The 16,182-nt window shown below is 42.9% G+C and overlaps 1 protein-coding gene across 3 annotated transcripts; it reads left to right on the top strand.

The window, feature by feature from the left end:
- Positions 1–8,307: 8,307 nt before the first annotated feature.
- On the top strand, positions 8,308–15,264 carry LOC111950847 (E3 ubiquitin-protein ligase RNFT1). 3 transcript variants are annotated; one of them, XM_023968755.2, is made up of 9 exons: positions 8,308–8,540; positions 9,286–9,749; positions 9,850–9,926; positions 10,026–10,126; positions 11,140–11,293; positions 13,101–13,259; positions 13,408–13,473; positions 13,658–13,759; positions 13,947–15,264. In XM_023968755.2, exons 1-9 carry the CDS (start codon positions 8,515–8,517, stop codon positions 14,079–14,081), a joined length of 1,284 nt encoding a protein of 427 aa, XP_023824523.1. In that variant the 5' UTR covers positions 8,308–8,514; the 3' UTR covers positions 14,082–15,264. The 3 variants fall into 3 exon arrangements, with proteins under 3 accessions (XP_023824523.1, XP_070290370.1, XP_023824525.1); XM_070434269.1 differs by lacking the exon at positions 8,308–8,540 and adding an exon at positions 8,710–8,788; XM_023968757.2 differs by lacking the exon at positions 8,308–8,540 and adding an exon at positions 8,820–9,148.
- Positions 15,265–16,182: the final 918 nt, after the last annotated feature.

Raw genomic sequence — 16,182 nt, 5'->3', positions numbered from 1 at the left:
AGTAAAGATAAGTAGAGTATAGTACAATACAGTAGAGCACAGTAAAGTATAGTGTGCCCTATTTTACTCTAATGTACTCTATTCTACTGAACTAAACTGCACTCTAATGAATTAAACTTTACAAAAAAAAAAAAAAAAGTTCAGCCATAGTAGTTAATGGATCAAATTAGGGTTAAGTGTCTTGCTCAAGGGCACATTGACAGATTTTACACCTTGTCGGCTCAGCTATTCGAACCAGCGACCTTTTTGGTTACTGGCCCAATGCTCTAACCGCTAGGCTTCCTGCTGCCCTACTGTACTCTACTGTCATGTACCGTACTGCACTGTACTAAACTGCCGTACTGTAATGTGATGTTCAAACTTTGAAACCAAGCCATCTATGATTCGTTCAGATTTGGATCTGGTCTGCACTGACCAAATTTGTACTTGTTTGGGGGACGGAGCTCATTCAAATAATACCCAGCATGCGTTGGAAGTGTTTGTTTTTACATTAACATTTTTGTCATTCAGCAGACGCTCTGACAGTGTATTCAACTAAGGTAGATAAACAACATATCAGTCATAGCAAGAAGGAAAAAAATATGTTACTGAGAATGCTACTGTAGTTGAAGTGGTCTGATGGTTTATTCTGTAGGTTGGACTACTTTAAAAACATTATTGCTGCCAATTTTAAAGCTTTTGAGAYAGGTAACATAAGTGCCAGATTGGAGAGATAATAAATAGGGAGTGTCTCCTAATCGGTGACCGGTTCTTTAATTCTGAGGCTCTGCATCTGTGAGTGTGCAAATTCCTAAAATATCTTGAGGGAATTTGGAATTTAAGTCTATTCGAATGCCGAAACCGGATTAGATACAAAATGGAAAAAGATGATATTCGCAATGTCACTAAGAAAAAAAAGAAGAAAAAAAACAGCAAGACACTTTGCATGATTTTGCAGACCCACGACTATGGCGTATCGTCATTAGCTAGTGACACTAGCGTTAGCTAGCTAGGCAGTGTTAGCTACCTAGCTAGCCAACTAGCAAGCTCTATTCTAGTCCAATGGAAACTGATGCAACCCTGCTGGCTAACATGGCTAGTTAGATGATCAGTGGTGACAGATGGTGAGATCCCTATGAGATTCAAGGCTGAATTTGAATGGTTATGGAGAAATCAACCATACGACCATCATATACCCTCATAGACAAACTGATTTCAACCAGTGGAGGCTGCTAAGGGGAGGACGCCTCATAATAATTGCTGGAATGGAGCGAATAGTATCAAACACATGGCTGATACCTTTCCACTCATTCCACTCCAGGCATTACCAAATCAAATTGTATTTGTCACATGCGCTGAATACAACAGGTGTAGACCTTACAGTGAAATGCGTACTTACAAGCCCGTAACAAAAAATGTACAATTAAAATAACAAGTAATTAAAGAGCATCAGTAAAATAACTGTAGCGAGGCTATATACAGGGGGTACCGGTACAAAGTGAATGTGCGGGGGGGCACAGGTTAGTCGAGGTAATTGAGGTAATATGTACAGGTAGGTAGAGTTAAAGTGACTATGCATAGATAATAAACAGAGAGTAGCAGCAGCGTAAAAGGGACGACGACGACGACAATGCAAATTGTCTGGGTAGCCATTTGATTAGTTGTTCAGGAGTCTTGGGGGTAGAAGCTGTTAAGAAGCCTTTTGGGCCTAGACTTAGCGCTCCAGTACCGCTTGCCCTGCAGTAGCAGAGAGAACAGTCTATGATTAGGGTGGCTAGAGTTTTTTATTATTTTTAGGAACTTTCTCTGACACCGCCTGGTATAGAGGTCCTGGATGGCATGGAGCTTGGTCCCAGTGATGTACTGGGCTGTACGCACTACCCTCTGTAGTGCCTTGCGGTCAGAGGCCGAGCAGTTGCCATAACAGGCAGTGATGCAACCAGTCAGGATGCTCTCGATGCTGCAGCTGTAGAACTTTTTGAGGATCTGAGGACCCATGCCAAATCTTTCCAGTCTCCTGAGGGGGAATAGGCTTTGTCGTGTCCTCTTCACGACTGTCTTGGTGTGTTTGGACCATGATAGTTTGTTGATGATGTGGACACCAAGGAACTTGAAGCTCTCAACCTGCTCCACTACAGCCCCGTCGATGCYAATGGGGACGTGCTCGGTCCTCCTTTTCCTGTAGTCCACAATCATCTCCTTTGTCTTGATCACGTTGAGGGAGAGGTTGTTATCCTGGCACCACACAGCCAGGTCTCTGTCCTCCTCCCCATAGGCTGTCTCATCGTTGTCGGTGATCAGGCCTACCACTGTTGTGTCATCGGCAAACTTAATGATGGTGTTGGAGTCGTGCACGGCCACGCAGTCGTGTGTGAACATGGAGTACAGGAGGGGATTGAGCACGCACCCCTGAGGGGCCCCCGTGTTGAGGATCAGCGTGGCAGATGTATTGTTACCTACCCTTACTACCTGGGGGCAGCCTGTCAAGAAGTCCAGGATCCAGTTGCAGAGGGAGGTGTTTAGTCCCAGGGTCCTTAACTTAGTGATGAGCTTTGTGGGCACTATGGTGTTGAACGCTGAGCTGTAGTCAATGAATAGCATTCTCACATAGGTGTTCCTTTTGTCCAGGTATGAAAGGGCATTGTGGGGTGCAATATAGATTGCATCATCTGTGGATCTGTTGGGGCGGTACGCAAATTGGAATGGGTCAAGGGTTTCTGTGATAATGGTGTTGATGTGAGCCATGACCAGCGTTTCAAAAATACAGCTACAGACGTGAGTGCTACGGGTCGGTAGTTATTTAGGCAGGTTACCTTAGTATTCTTGGGCAGAGGGACTATGGTGGTCTGCTTGAAACATGTTGGTATTACAGACTCGATCAGGGAGAGGTTGAAAATGTCAGTGAAGACACTTGCCAGTTGGTCAGCACATGCTCGGAGTACACGTCCTGATAATCCGTCTGGCCCTGCGGCCTTGTGAATGTTGACCTGTTTAAAGGTCTTACTCACATCTGCTGCGGAGAGTGTGATGACACAGTCGTCTGGAACAGCTGATGCTCTCATGCATGTTTCAGTGTTACTTGCCTCGAAGCGAGCATAGAAGTTATTTAGCTCGTTTGGTAAGCTCGTGTCACTGGGCAGCTCTCGGTTGTGCTTCCCTTTGTAGACTGTAATAGTTTGTAAGCCCTGCCACATACGATGAGCGTTGGAGCCGGTGTTGTACGATTCGATTGTAGTCCTGTATTGACGCTTTGCCTGTTTGATGGTTTGTCGGAGGGCAAAGCGGGATGTCTTATAAGCTTCCGGGTTAGAGTCCCGCTCCTTGAAAGTAGCAGCTCTAGCATTTAGCTCAGTGCGAATATTGCCTGTAATCTATGGCTTCTGGTTGGGGCATGTACGTACAGTCACTGAGGGGATGAAGTCCTCGATGCACTTATTGATAAAGCCAGTGACTGATGTGGTGTACTCCTCAATGCCATCGGAATAATCCCGGAACATATCCAGTCTGTGCTAGAAAAACAGTCCTGTAGTTTAGCATCTGCTTCATCTGACCACTTTTTTTATAGACCCGAGTCACTGGTGCGTCCTGCTTTAGTTTTTGCTTGTAATCAGGAATCATGAAGATAGAATTATGGCCAGATTTGCCAAATGGAAGGCGAGGGAGACCTCCGTGTGTGGAGAAAAGGTGGTCTAGAATTTTTTTCCCCTCTGGTTGCACATTTAACATGCTGATTATAAATGAGGTAAAACTGGTTTAAGTGTCCCTGCGTTAAAGTCCCCGGCCACTAGGAGCGCCATCCTCTGGATGAGCGTTTTCCTGTTTGCTTATGGCGGTATACAGCTCATTGAGTGCGGTTTTAGTGCCAGCATCGGTCTGTGGTGGTATGCAGACAGTTACGAAAAATACAGATAAACTCTCTGGGTAAATAGTGTGGTCTACAGCTTATCATGAGATACTCTACCTCAGGCGAGCAAAACCGAGACTTCCTTAGATATTGTGCACCAGCTGTTGTTTACTTACAGTTGAAGTCGGAAGTTTACATACACCTTTGCGAAATACATTTAAACTCAGTTTTTCACAATTCCTGACATTAATCCTCGTAAAAATTCCCTGTCTTAGGTCAGTTAGGATCACCACTTTATTTTAAGAATGTGAAATGTGAGAATAATTGTAGAAGAGAATGATTTATTTCAGCTTTTATTTATTTCATCACATTCCCAGTGGGTCAGAAGTTTAAATACACGCAATTAGTATTTGGTAGCATTGCTTTAAATTGTTTAACTTGGGTCAAACTTTTCAGGTAGCCTTCCACAAGCTTCCCACAATAAGTTGGGTGAATTTTGGCCCATTCCTCCTGACAGAGCTGGTGTAACTGAGTCAGGTTTGTAGGCCTCCTTGCTCGCACACGCTTTTTCAGTTTGCGCCCACAGATTTTCTATAGGATTGAAGTCAGAGCTTTGTGATGGCCACTCCAATACATTGACTTTGTTGTCCTTAAGCCATTTTGGCACAACTTTGGAAGTATGCTTGGGGTCATTGTCCATTTGGAAGACCCATTTGCGACCAAGCTTTAACTTCCTGACTGATGTCTTGAGAGGTTTCTTAAATATATCCACATACTTTTCCTTCTCATGCCATCTATTTTGTGAAGTGCACCGTTCCTCCTGCAGCAAAGCACCCCACAACATGATGCTGCCACCCCCGTGCTTCACGGTTGGGATGGTGTTCTTCGGCTTGCAAGCCTCCCCCTTTTTCCTCCAAACATAACGATGGTCATTATGGCCAAACAGTTCTATTTTGTTTCATCAGACCAGAGGACATTTCTCCAAAAAGTACAATCTTTGTCCCCATGTGCAGTTGCAAACCGTAGTCTGGCTTTTTTATGGCGGTTTTGGAGCAGTGGGCTTCTTCCTTGCTGAGCGGCCTTTCAGGTTATGTCGATATTGGACTCGTTTTACTGTGGATATAGATACTTTTGTACCCGTTTCCAGCATCTTCACAAGGTCCTTTGCTGTTGTTCTGGGATTGAGTTGCACTTTTCGCACCAAAGTACGTTCATCTCTAGGAGACAGAACACGTCTCCTTCCTGAGCGGGATATGACAGCTGCGTGGTCCCATGGTGTTTATACTTGCGTACTATTGTTTTTACAGATGAACGTGGTACCTTCAGGCGTTTGGAAATTGCTCCCAAGGATGAACCAGACTTGTGGAGGTCTACAATTTTTTTTTTTTTAAGTCTTGGCTGATTTCTTTTGATTTTCCCATGATGTCAAGCAAAGAGGCACTGAGTTTGAAGGTAGGCCTTGAAATATATCCACAGATACACCTCCAATTGACTCAAATTATGTCCATTAGCCTATCAGAAGCTTCTAAAACCATGACATTTCTTTCTGGAATTTTCCAAGATGTTTAAAGGCAGAGTCAACTTAGTGTATGTAAACTTCTGACCCACTGGAATTGCGATACAGTGAGTTATAAGTGAAATAATCTGTCTGTAAACAATTGTTGTAAAAATTACTTGTGTCATGCACAAAGTAGATGTCATAACCGACTTGCCAAAACTATAGTTTGTTAACAAGAAATTTGTGGAGTGGTTGAAAATCGAGTTTTAATGACTCCAACCTTAGTGTATGTAAACTTCCGACTTCAACTGTACATGCATAGGCCATGTCTTACCAGAGGCTGCTGTTCTATCCTGCCAATAGAGTGTATAACTCACCAGCTGTATGTTCTTAATGTCGTCGTGCAGCCACGACTCGGTGAAACATAAGATATTACAGTTTTTAATGTCCCGTTGGTAGGATATACGTGTTTTCAGTTCGTCCCATTTATTTTCCAGCGACTGAACGTTAGCTAGCAGGACGGAAGGCAAAGGCAGATTAGCCACTCGTCGCCTGATCCTCAACAAGGCACCCTGATCTTTTTCCGCACAATCTCAGTTTCGGGTATCTGACCCTGGTCGGGTGTCTGTAGGATCTCCCTCCCGTCCGACTCATTGAAGAAAAACTCTTTATCTAATCTGAGGTGAGTAATCGCAGTTCTGATGTCCAGAAGCTCTTTTCGGTCATAAGAGCCGGTAGCAGCAACATTATGTACAAAACAAGTTACGAACAACGCGAAAAAACAAACAAAAAAATAGCATGATTTGTTAAGAGCCGATAAGATGGCAGCCATCCCCTCCGGCGCCATCTTTAAACTGGCTTTCCCATTGAAGACATCATCCAAAGAATCACAGACCTTCCCCATGACAGGACACTAGGTCTCCAACAGCTCCTTGGATTTCAGCACTCGGATAGCCATGGCTCTTCAACATTGACAACAGTGGCTCTGTGGTCCACAGAGTATTCACAGTCTTCCAGCCACTGGGAGGCCATCAGCTCATTATCTTTCCCGTACCGTGTGGCTACATTCCCTCGGAACCTGGGATACAGATGCTCCTGGAGAAACTTACCAGGGTTGGTGGATTCCCTGACAGGGTCCTTCGTGGCTGAGCTTGCAGTAACTCAAAGCTTCCTTAAGTCCTGCCACAAGTGTGAGACACTCTGCTCCTTTGTGATGTGTTCCAAAGCAGTCGACTGAGTTGGGTCAAGTTTCAAAATGTCATTGTAGAAGGACAGGCACTTCTGGCAGTTGTAATTGACATGCTCTCCATGTGGCTGGGAAAGAGTAGAGAATCTATATTAAGTTATTATATGAAGTTAGAAAGCATTGAACAGAAGAGACACACATCAGTTTAAATAGATTAAAATGGTACAGCCACAAATACATTTTCCTTTCAGTCCAATTTTACCTGGGGTGCTACTGGCTGTGATATTACTGTGGGTTCAGCATTAACACACAGAGCAGACTCCCCATAGGCAGATACAGGTGTCTCAGGCTCCTATTCAATTCCACCTGTGCGTGGAATGCAGTAGTGGGAGGCAGGGGTGGACATTCGGGATCCTTTTCTGCATATTGGTCACTGGCCTTATGGTGTGTGAAGTCAATGCTGTTTAACCGCATTGGCTCAAGGTTCCTCAGAGTCCCAACATTCCATTGTCGCTGCTCATCTGTGCAGGCTATGCCAGTTAGCCACTGGACACTGCATTCTGCACCTGTGATATAACGTTTGTTACAAAAAAAGACATTCAGAAAAAAATCCTATTATTAAAAATTATGTGACTGAGGACTATGTGATCAACTTAATTCAAACACATGCACGTTTCATCATAAACTTACCTTGCTACTGTTCCCAATGAGATGAGACCACTTTTACTTACCATACTTTAGGCATTACCCCCAACCACAAGGTTATTTTACAAACCTTATTCACACAGAAAAACAATAACACTAAAGAAATACATGTGATGCTAACATTTTTAAATAAATGTTATACCCTACTCACCTGTACTCCATAAACTTACATTGCTTCACCAACATGTGACTTGACAGGATCCTTACAGATTCCCCACATGAATAAGGCAGTTCTGTTGATCACACAAATAAATGTAACATAACCAATAAATCATGACATTCTCAATCCAGCTTTCATCCAACAAAACGTTTGGTCTAACTGCTATGTTAAGCCTGACTATTTTATCATTCTGTGTCTAGATAAGGCAGTATTGCGCACTTTCATCTATAAAAGGAACGAAAAAAATAAACTATAAACATAAATTACAAGACCAAGAAATGTGAATATTGATCATAGATATCATCTGAGAACTCTATTGGTTATAGTAACTGTCACCACAACACATGCAGGCTGCTATAATCGCTTATGTTAAGTAATGTTAGACATAGAAATGCAAGTGACTTTGCTTATTTTCCTACCTTCCACAAAATGTAGGCTGCATGACTTTCCAATGTCAGCGATGCACGCGCATCCAGCCGTCTATACTGATCCGTTGTTGGAAAGGTACCCAAGCAGTGTGGTAAGAGCTGCTTGATTGGCTGGCCTGAACATCTGCCTTAAAAAAATACCAATCCTTTTCCCCTCCTGGTGAAGAACTCGGCTCACCTTACCACTGTGGAGGTACTGATAGGCGTCTGTATTCTTGTAATTTTTCATAGTGGAACCATCCACTCCCAAGGAGAGCACGACGTAATTAAAAATGTCCCCATACGTAATTTCAGGCAATTTGATCAATTAATCATGGACGGATGGCCTATGGTTATCATCCGACCTCCGAATAGCCATGTGTGTGTGTTCCCAAATGTGAGCCATGTTTTTGTTTATTTGTTAAGACGTGTTAATGACGTGCGGTTTTATATTATTAGCTAGCCACCGCTCTGAGGTAATTCGCTAGCGTTGAAGGAAGTTGTGAAACGGAAACACAAACACAATCGAGTCAGAATGGAACTGGGTCAAGTGGGCGGGGCTACATAAAGCGAATAATGCACAGATATAAAGATGAGTCCTCTATCTAGCTCTATGCTCCCAAACGATAGGATTATGGTTTAACTTGCGAATTAGTTTTCTTTTAGGTTGTTTCTTTTATTTTCGTTCAATTTTGGGTTTTGGACAGATTATTAGATGGAGAACGGTGGCTTGTCATGAAACTCCAGACTCAGTATGACAGGTATTTCAAACCTTTCTGCTTGCATTGCTAAAGAAACGTTATAACAACGTTAGCCTAGCTAGCTGCTAACGTTAGCCGTTTGGCAAAGATCTGTCATCCGAAATCTAACAGTACAGTAGTTAGCTAACTGCCATCTCTATCATGTTCCAGGTGGCTCATTCAACCCCCCCCCCCCCCCCCTCTCCCATGCAGAACATATTCCCCAGGTCGTTGTTGTAAATATGTTTTCAGTCTACTTACCTGGTGAAGTAAGGGTACTTTAAAAGAAATCCTGTAATCAGTGCCAACACGGTCAACAACCTCTTAATGATATTTATATTTGTCAAAAAGCTGTCAATTGTAATGTTGATCTGACAGCTTGCCACAGTTAACGACACAGTTAATGTTAGCTAGCTAGCTAGCTAGCTACTAATGTACGTTAGCTAGTTGACTGTCACTCCCTAAATGTAAACAAAAGAGAAAACCGTTGCTAGATAGACCAAATACAAAAGTGTGTATTGATATATATATATTGATGAAAACACCGTCCTGAATCTGATTGTCATTTAGCCAGCCAAAGTAACATTACTAGGCTGCATCACAATATTTGTTTATGCTGTCAACAACCTGTAAGTTACTGTAGCTAGGCCTAGCTAGCGAACATAGCGTGAAAAAGTTAGCTAGATTGTTAGCTAGCATCTGCACATTTAGAACCACACGGCATCTTATCTTTCCTCCTTAACCTCTAACGATTTATTTGTTGAAGGAGTGATTCCAAAAGAACGTTGAAATCGAGGGAATCCCCAACTGTGATGCAGCCTAACTCCAGTGAGCTGGGTGCCCATCAGGCAGGACATGGTTTGTCTCTGACGCTACTGACCAGGACACCAGCAGGGGCTACAGGGGGCTCTGCTGTCCCGGAGACTAGTGGAGAGGTCCGGGTACCTATCCTCTCCAGCGGGCCCTGGGAGTCATGTAGAGGAGGGGCGTCATCCCGTAGGTCCAGAGCCAGTTCCAGAACCAGTTCCCACAGCCACTCTCATTCACATTGTGGGGGACACCAGCACTCCCACAGTGAGCCCAGTGAGGCGGACCCGGCTGATGCTGATCTGGAGTCAGGGGAGCCKAGCACCTCATTCTTGGAGCTGCGCTACCTCTTCCGCTGGGTTCAGAAGAGTCTTCCTTTCATAATCATCCTTTGTGCTAAACTGGTCATCCAACATGCCCTAGGTAAGTGTCGGGCAACAATAACATAGCTATACAGTCAGGAACAACTTTTTATTTATCTCAAGTTAGTTTGAAATAAATATAATTCATGACATTGTTGCAGGTCTAGCTGTTGGAGTTGGCTTATTTACAACTTTTCTTTATGTGAATAAGAACATTCAAACCCAAGTCTTTCTTCAGGTAAGTCACTAACAGTAACACTATTTCCTCATTCATTTCTACATCAGTGTTTAAACACTATTCAAACCTCTGAATATGATCCTTCATGTATCTCCTCAGGATCGTCGGTCAAAGATAGAGTGCATATGGCTGCTCCTCTTCCTGGTGTCCTCCACACTCCTGCTTTACTACACTTTTCTCACTGAGACACTTTACTATTGGTAAGACACTTCCGTTTCCCCTTACTTCACTTACCAGAGCAGACCTGGGCCCAACTTCCCGATAGCAATGGAATATTTTTTACAAGTGTTTTTAAGTGATGCATCTTTCCTACAAAGGCCGAAGATGTAACGTGATTCCCGAGAACGTTCGCTAAATGCGTCYTTGAGGCCTGTGTCGATACTGATAGGACCGAAGGAAAGGCAGCGCTGCTCTTGGATCAGCTTTCTCCATTCAAATCTTACCTTTAACATTCAAATTTTTCCACAATACTGACGACGGAGCAGCTCTTAGAAAGATATCACCTTTGACTGCCGATATTGAGGCGGCTTATTCTAATGCTTACCCTACAATAATGCACTAAATCAAGAATTGCCGCCACAATGCGCACATGTTGTTACACATCATGAAATGAGTCAAAAATTTAACATTAGCCTCCAATTAGCTAAATAGAACTCAGTTGAATGAACATGAAATTGATTTCGACATTTTAAATTATATAGGCCTGTAGCATATACTGTAAGCTATTCATCTTTTAATTCAGTCATCTGTTTTAATTTGAATCATCTTTTTATCCTTCGACATTGTCAACTTTGTATTTGTAGTCAACTTTGTTGTGAAGTTACCGGTGGTCACAGAGAGACAGATAAACATATTGATTCTATGTTTAGTGGAGGTCTTCTGTGTATAAAGTGACGTGGTAAGGAAAAAACTAATCTAACGAAGCACAGCTGTTCTATAACAAGATTTTTCAAGTGCAACTTTAGTAACAATTCTTTTGGGAAACAGCTCAGAGATTTAACAATGCTGCTACTGAAGTTCTAATGATGAACTTAGCCTTAAGATGCTTTTGGGAAACCGGGCCCAGAACAGAAAACCGAATAGAATAGGAAAACCTTATTGGATACACATTGTGGACATTTGCGGTTGACATAGTGACATAATACACAAAAGAAACCAACATTAAAATCATCAGGAGCATAATATGTAATCCACATCTTTTCCTCGTTCTCAGCCTCATCTTCCTAAACCCAGCTGTTGAGACCCTAGGTTTCTGGGAGGTCCTATGGGTGGTGGGCGTCACCAACTTCACACTCAAGTTCCTCATCATGTGGTTTAAGTGCCTTATCCTACTGCTGCCCTCTAACCTGGTGACCTACAGATCCCAGGTAACGAAGAAATACAATACAGCTTTATTGATCCACTATACAATTGTTAATTTTTCTGTCACAGATGGAAGGATGCTCTCTCCAGTTGTGTGACTACAAGTAGGCTATGCTCATTCGCTCTTGTCAGACACAGGTGACAGATGGCTCTAGTCTCCACTGTGAAGAACTGAAATAGAAATTGCAGCACTTCGGAAAGTATTCAGACCCCTTGACTTTCACCCCATTTTGTTACGTTACAGCCTAATTCTAAAATGGAATAAATTWAAAAAAAWTCCTCATCAATCTACACGCAATACCCCATAATGACAAAGCAAAAACAGTTTTTTTGGAATACCTTATTTACGTAAATATTCAGACCCTTTAATATGAGGCTCGAAATTGAACTCAGGTGCATCCTGTTCCATTGATCATCCTTGATGTTTCTACAACTTGATTTGAGTCCACCTGTGGTAAATTCAATTGATTGGACATGATTTGGAAAGGCACACACCTGTTTATGTAAGGTCCCACAGTTGACGGTGCATGTCAGCGCAAAAACCAAGCCATGAGGTCGAAGGAATTATCCGTAGAGCTCCGAGACAGGTTTGTGTCAAGGTACAGATCTGGGGAAGGGTACCAAAACAATTCTGCAGCATTGAATGTCCCCAAGAACACAGTGGCCTCCATCATTCTTAAATAGAAGAAGTTTGGAACCACCAAGACTCTTCCTAGAGCTGGACGTCCGGCCAAACTGAGCAATCAGGGGAGAAGGGCCTTGGTCAGGGAGGTGATCAAGAACCCGATGGAGCTCTGTCAGAGTGACCAGAGTTCCTCTGTGGAGATGGGGGAACCTTCCGGAAGAACAACCATCTTTGTAGTACTCCACCAATCAGGCCTTTATGGTAGAGGGCCAGACTGAAGCCACTTCTCAGTAAAAGGCATGACAGCCCACTTGGATTTTGCCAAAAGGCACCTAAAGGACTCTCAGTCCATGAGAAACAAGATTCTCTGGTCTGATGAAACCAAGATTGAACTCTTTGGCSTGAATGCCAAGTGTCACGTCTGGAAGAAACCTGGCACCATCCCTACGGTGAAGCATGGTGGTGGCAGCATCATGCTGTAGGGATGTTTTTCAGCGGCAGAGACTGGGAGACGATGACTGGAGCAAAGTACAGAGAGCTAGAGAGATCCTTGATGAAAACCTGCTCCAGAGCACTCAGGACCTCAGACTGGGGTGAAGGTTCACCTTCCAACAGGACAACAACCCTAAGCACACATCCAAGACAACGCAGGAGTGGCTTCGGGACAAGTCTCTGAATGTCCTTGAGTGGCCCAGCCATAGCCTGGACTTGAACCCGATTGAACATCTCTGGAGAGACCTGAAAATAACTGTGCAGCGACACTCCCATTCAACCTGACAGAGCTTGAGAGGATCTGCAGAGAAGAATGGGAGGAACTCCCCAAATACAGGTGTGCTAAGCTTGTATCATCATACCCAAGAAGACTTGAGGCTGTAATCGCTGCCAAAGGTGCTTCAACGATGTACTGAGTAGAGTCTGAATATTATGTAAATGTGATATTTCAGTTTTTTGCTAGAATTGTAAAAAATAACTGTTTTTGCTTTGTCATTATGGGGTATTGTGTGTAGATTGATAAGGGGGGGGGGAAATTCATACATTTTTAGAATAAGGCTGTAACATAGCAAAATGCGGAAAAAGTCAAGGGGTCTGAAATACTTTCCGAATTAATTGTAGGTTCTACCAGCATTTTGGGGGCCCAAAAGGTATGGAGAGAAAGCATTCATCTATGCCTTTCTGTCTGTCCCCAGGGACGGTGGTACATGCTGACTGAAGAGGTGGGCCAGGTGTACCAGGCTGTGGCTCCCACCCCCCTATGGTTCCGCTACCTGGTCACCTACCAGAAAGTGGATGGAAATACAGGCCTCACCCTGGGAGTTCTGCTGGCTTTGGTCTACTTCATACTCAAGGTGACTGACCTTATGACTGCATCACACTGCATTTATCAAAGATGTATGCTTTGAAGTGGCTCCTTACTAGTGGAAATTCTGAAAACGGCTACATTGTATTTTTTTCACCTTTGTTTAAATGTACTAAACTCTTACTTTTGAAATGTAGCTTTTAGGATTGTATGGACAGTGGGGGTCTTTCCAGAAAACTGTGAGGATATTTCTCAGTGGTGAGGTACAGTACTTTAAATACATCAATATGTTAACTGTTTCCTTAGTGGTGGTATGTGGGTTGACTGACAAGTGACTACTGTCTTGAACAGTCTTGCTCATGTGTATCATGTGAGTATAATGGCGACACTTGTAAGGAGTTTGGATGACTTTGTGGATTGTAAATATGCGTTGTTCCTCCTCCTCAGCACACGGGGGCAGCAGCCACCAGGAGCCAGTGCAGTGAGGCTGGGGACATCTGTCCTATCTGTCAGGCAGAGTACAGAGACCCAAGGGCCCTCCTGTGTCAGGTGAGATACACCACTCATCCATGAGACGGCAAACACTAATATTACTGACTTTTCTTTACTCCTACTATGTAGTTACACATACTAGTTTGATTTCAATATTCCAGCCACACAAGGGTATACTCATTGTGTTCCTTTTGATTCTGCACATGGTTGGATAAAGAATGCCTGTTTATTCTCTCAACAACAGCACATTTTTTGTGACGAGTGCATTGCTCTCTGGTTCAACCGGGAGAAGATGTGTCCACTCTGCCGCACGGCCATCACAGACAAGGTCCACAAGTGGAGGGACGGGGCCACGTCACCTTACCTCCAAATCTACTGAGAGAAGGAGACAATGGAGGAAAGAAGTGGAGACTCTTAGACACTGTTTGCGATGTGTGAATGACAGTTGTATTGACAGCAATACTCCACTCATCATTGGCTTGTGAAGCTGATGACCACGCTGTTCCTCCATTCATTAAGGGCTGTGCCTACTACTGGCCAACGTCAGTAAGAGCGCATAATATTTGCAATAGGATTGGGATGCATTCAGCACCTTGGCATGTTACTGTTACTGTTGCAACTGTAACTCCCTCTCTGACTGTCACTTTTCTACACGACTGACTGACGGTAGTTCTCTCTCTGCATGCCCTCTAGTGCTGTTTTTTTATATTTTTTTATCATGATGTGGAAATATTCATGTTTTTTGTTTTCACAGCCAGCCTAAAAAAACAGACCAGACAGCCTCTTTCTTTATTAGGCAGAGCTGTCAGGGAATAGCCTGTTACCACATCTGTGTTTGCCATTGACCATAGGAGTTGGCAAGACAGCACAAACTGATCTTGCACCAGGCTAGTCCGGGAATACCTGGGGGTTTCTCCTACTTGTAAATAGGGGTGGCTTCATGAGAGGAATATGTTAGAGTATTTTAATCAGATGTATTATATCACTCCCTCCTAAATCATACCAAATTAAAACACGCTTTGATCTTTGTTTGGTAGATACCTGGTCTTTCAAACACTTTTCTCTTTGAGTGGCAAAGAATCCAGCGTGTTGCAAAGGGGATGCCATTCTGTGTCTGATACAGGCACTCAGGCTAGTAGTGGTTAAAGAACAAAATGTATTCAACACATTGAGAAACAATAACAAACACCAAGGTTGCTATTTAAGAAGTTCTTAATTTTTGAGATTTATTCTTTTCAAATAAAGTCAGATTTTTTACATTTGTTTTCCAGATGACAAATATGAGATTGAGATTTGGTTTGATCCKAAAATTATTTTTCTAAAGCGATGACGGTTACATCCTTTCTGAAAACCAAAGAGTGGGAGAATCCATTTATTTTATTATCATATTTAACAATGTAGTGAAATTTCATTTTTTTCTTGCATAAAGTCGTTCAATCAACAAATGAAATTAAATATATAAAATTCCTTTTCTTTTCAATTATAGCCTAGAATTCAAATTGGCTCTGGGCGTTTACATTTACTCACAATATAATACACACAATGTTTAAGCTTGTTATGAACCAACTTTGTCTTTCAGTTATTTACAACCCATTCATCATTAAAATGAAGTGTGCAGAGTTCTGAGGGACACAGAAAAGCATCAATCTAGCCTGTCCCTGTTCACATACTGTTCTCAGGAGGAATTCACAGTAACATGAAACATATGTACCATATTATCTAATGTTCCATTAGGACTGCCATAGAAGTGAACTGAAGGCATATATACTGAACAAAATATAAACACAACCTGGTAAGTGTTGGTCCCATGTTTCATGAACTGTAATAAAAGATCCCAGAAATGTTCCATACACCCAGAAAGCTTATTTGGCACAAATTTGTTTACATCCCTGTTAGTGAGCATTTCTCCTTTACCAAGATAACCCATCCACCTGACAGGTGTGGCATATCAACATGCAGATTAATCAGAATGTTCATTACACAGATGCACCCTGTGCTGGGGACAATAAAAGACCACTCTAAAATGTGCTGATTTGTCACACAACATATTGCCACAGATGTCTCAAGTTGAGGGAATATCCACCAAAGCTGTTGCCAGAGAATTTAGTGTTAATTTCTCTACCATAAGCGGCCTCCAACGTCGTTTTAGAGAATTTGGCAGTACCTCCAACCGGCCTCACAACCACAGACCATGTGTAACCACGCCAGCCCAGGACCTCCACATGTGGGATCATCTGAGACCAGCCACCCAGACAGGTGATGAAACTGATGAGTATTTCTGTCTGTAATAAAGCCCTTTCTGATTGGCTCGATCTATGCCCTCCCAGGCTCACACATGGCTGCGCCCCTGCCCAATCATAAACCCATAGATTAGGGCCTAATTGATTGATTTCCTTTTATGAACAGTAACTCAGTAAAATTGTTGATATTGTTGCATTCTGCATTTATTCAACAGTTGGGTGAGTTCACATCTATTCAGG

Source organism: Salvelinus sp. IW2-2015, linkage group LG23 (assembly GCF_002910315.2).
Source record: "Salvelinus sp. IW2-2015 linkage group LG23, ASM291031v2, whole genome shotgun sequence".
In the NCBI taxonomy this organism is placed as follows: Eukaryota; Metazoa; Chordata; class Actinopteri; order Salmoniformes; family Salmonidae; genus Salvelinus; species Salvelinus sp. IW2-2015.
The sequence above is the reverse complement of the archived record's forward strand: the minus strand, read 5'-3'. Positions and strand labels throughout refer to the sequence as shown.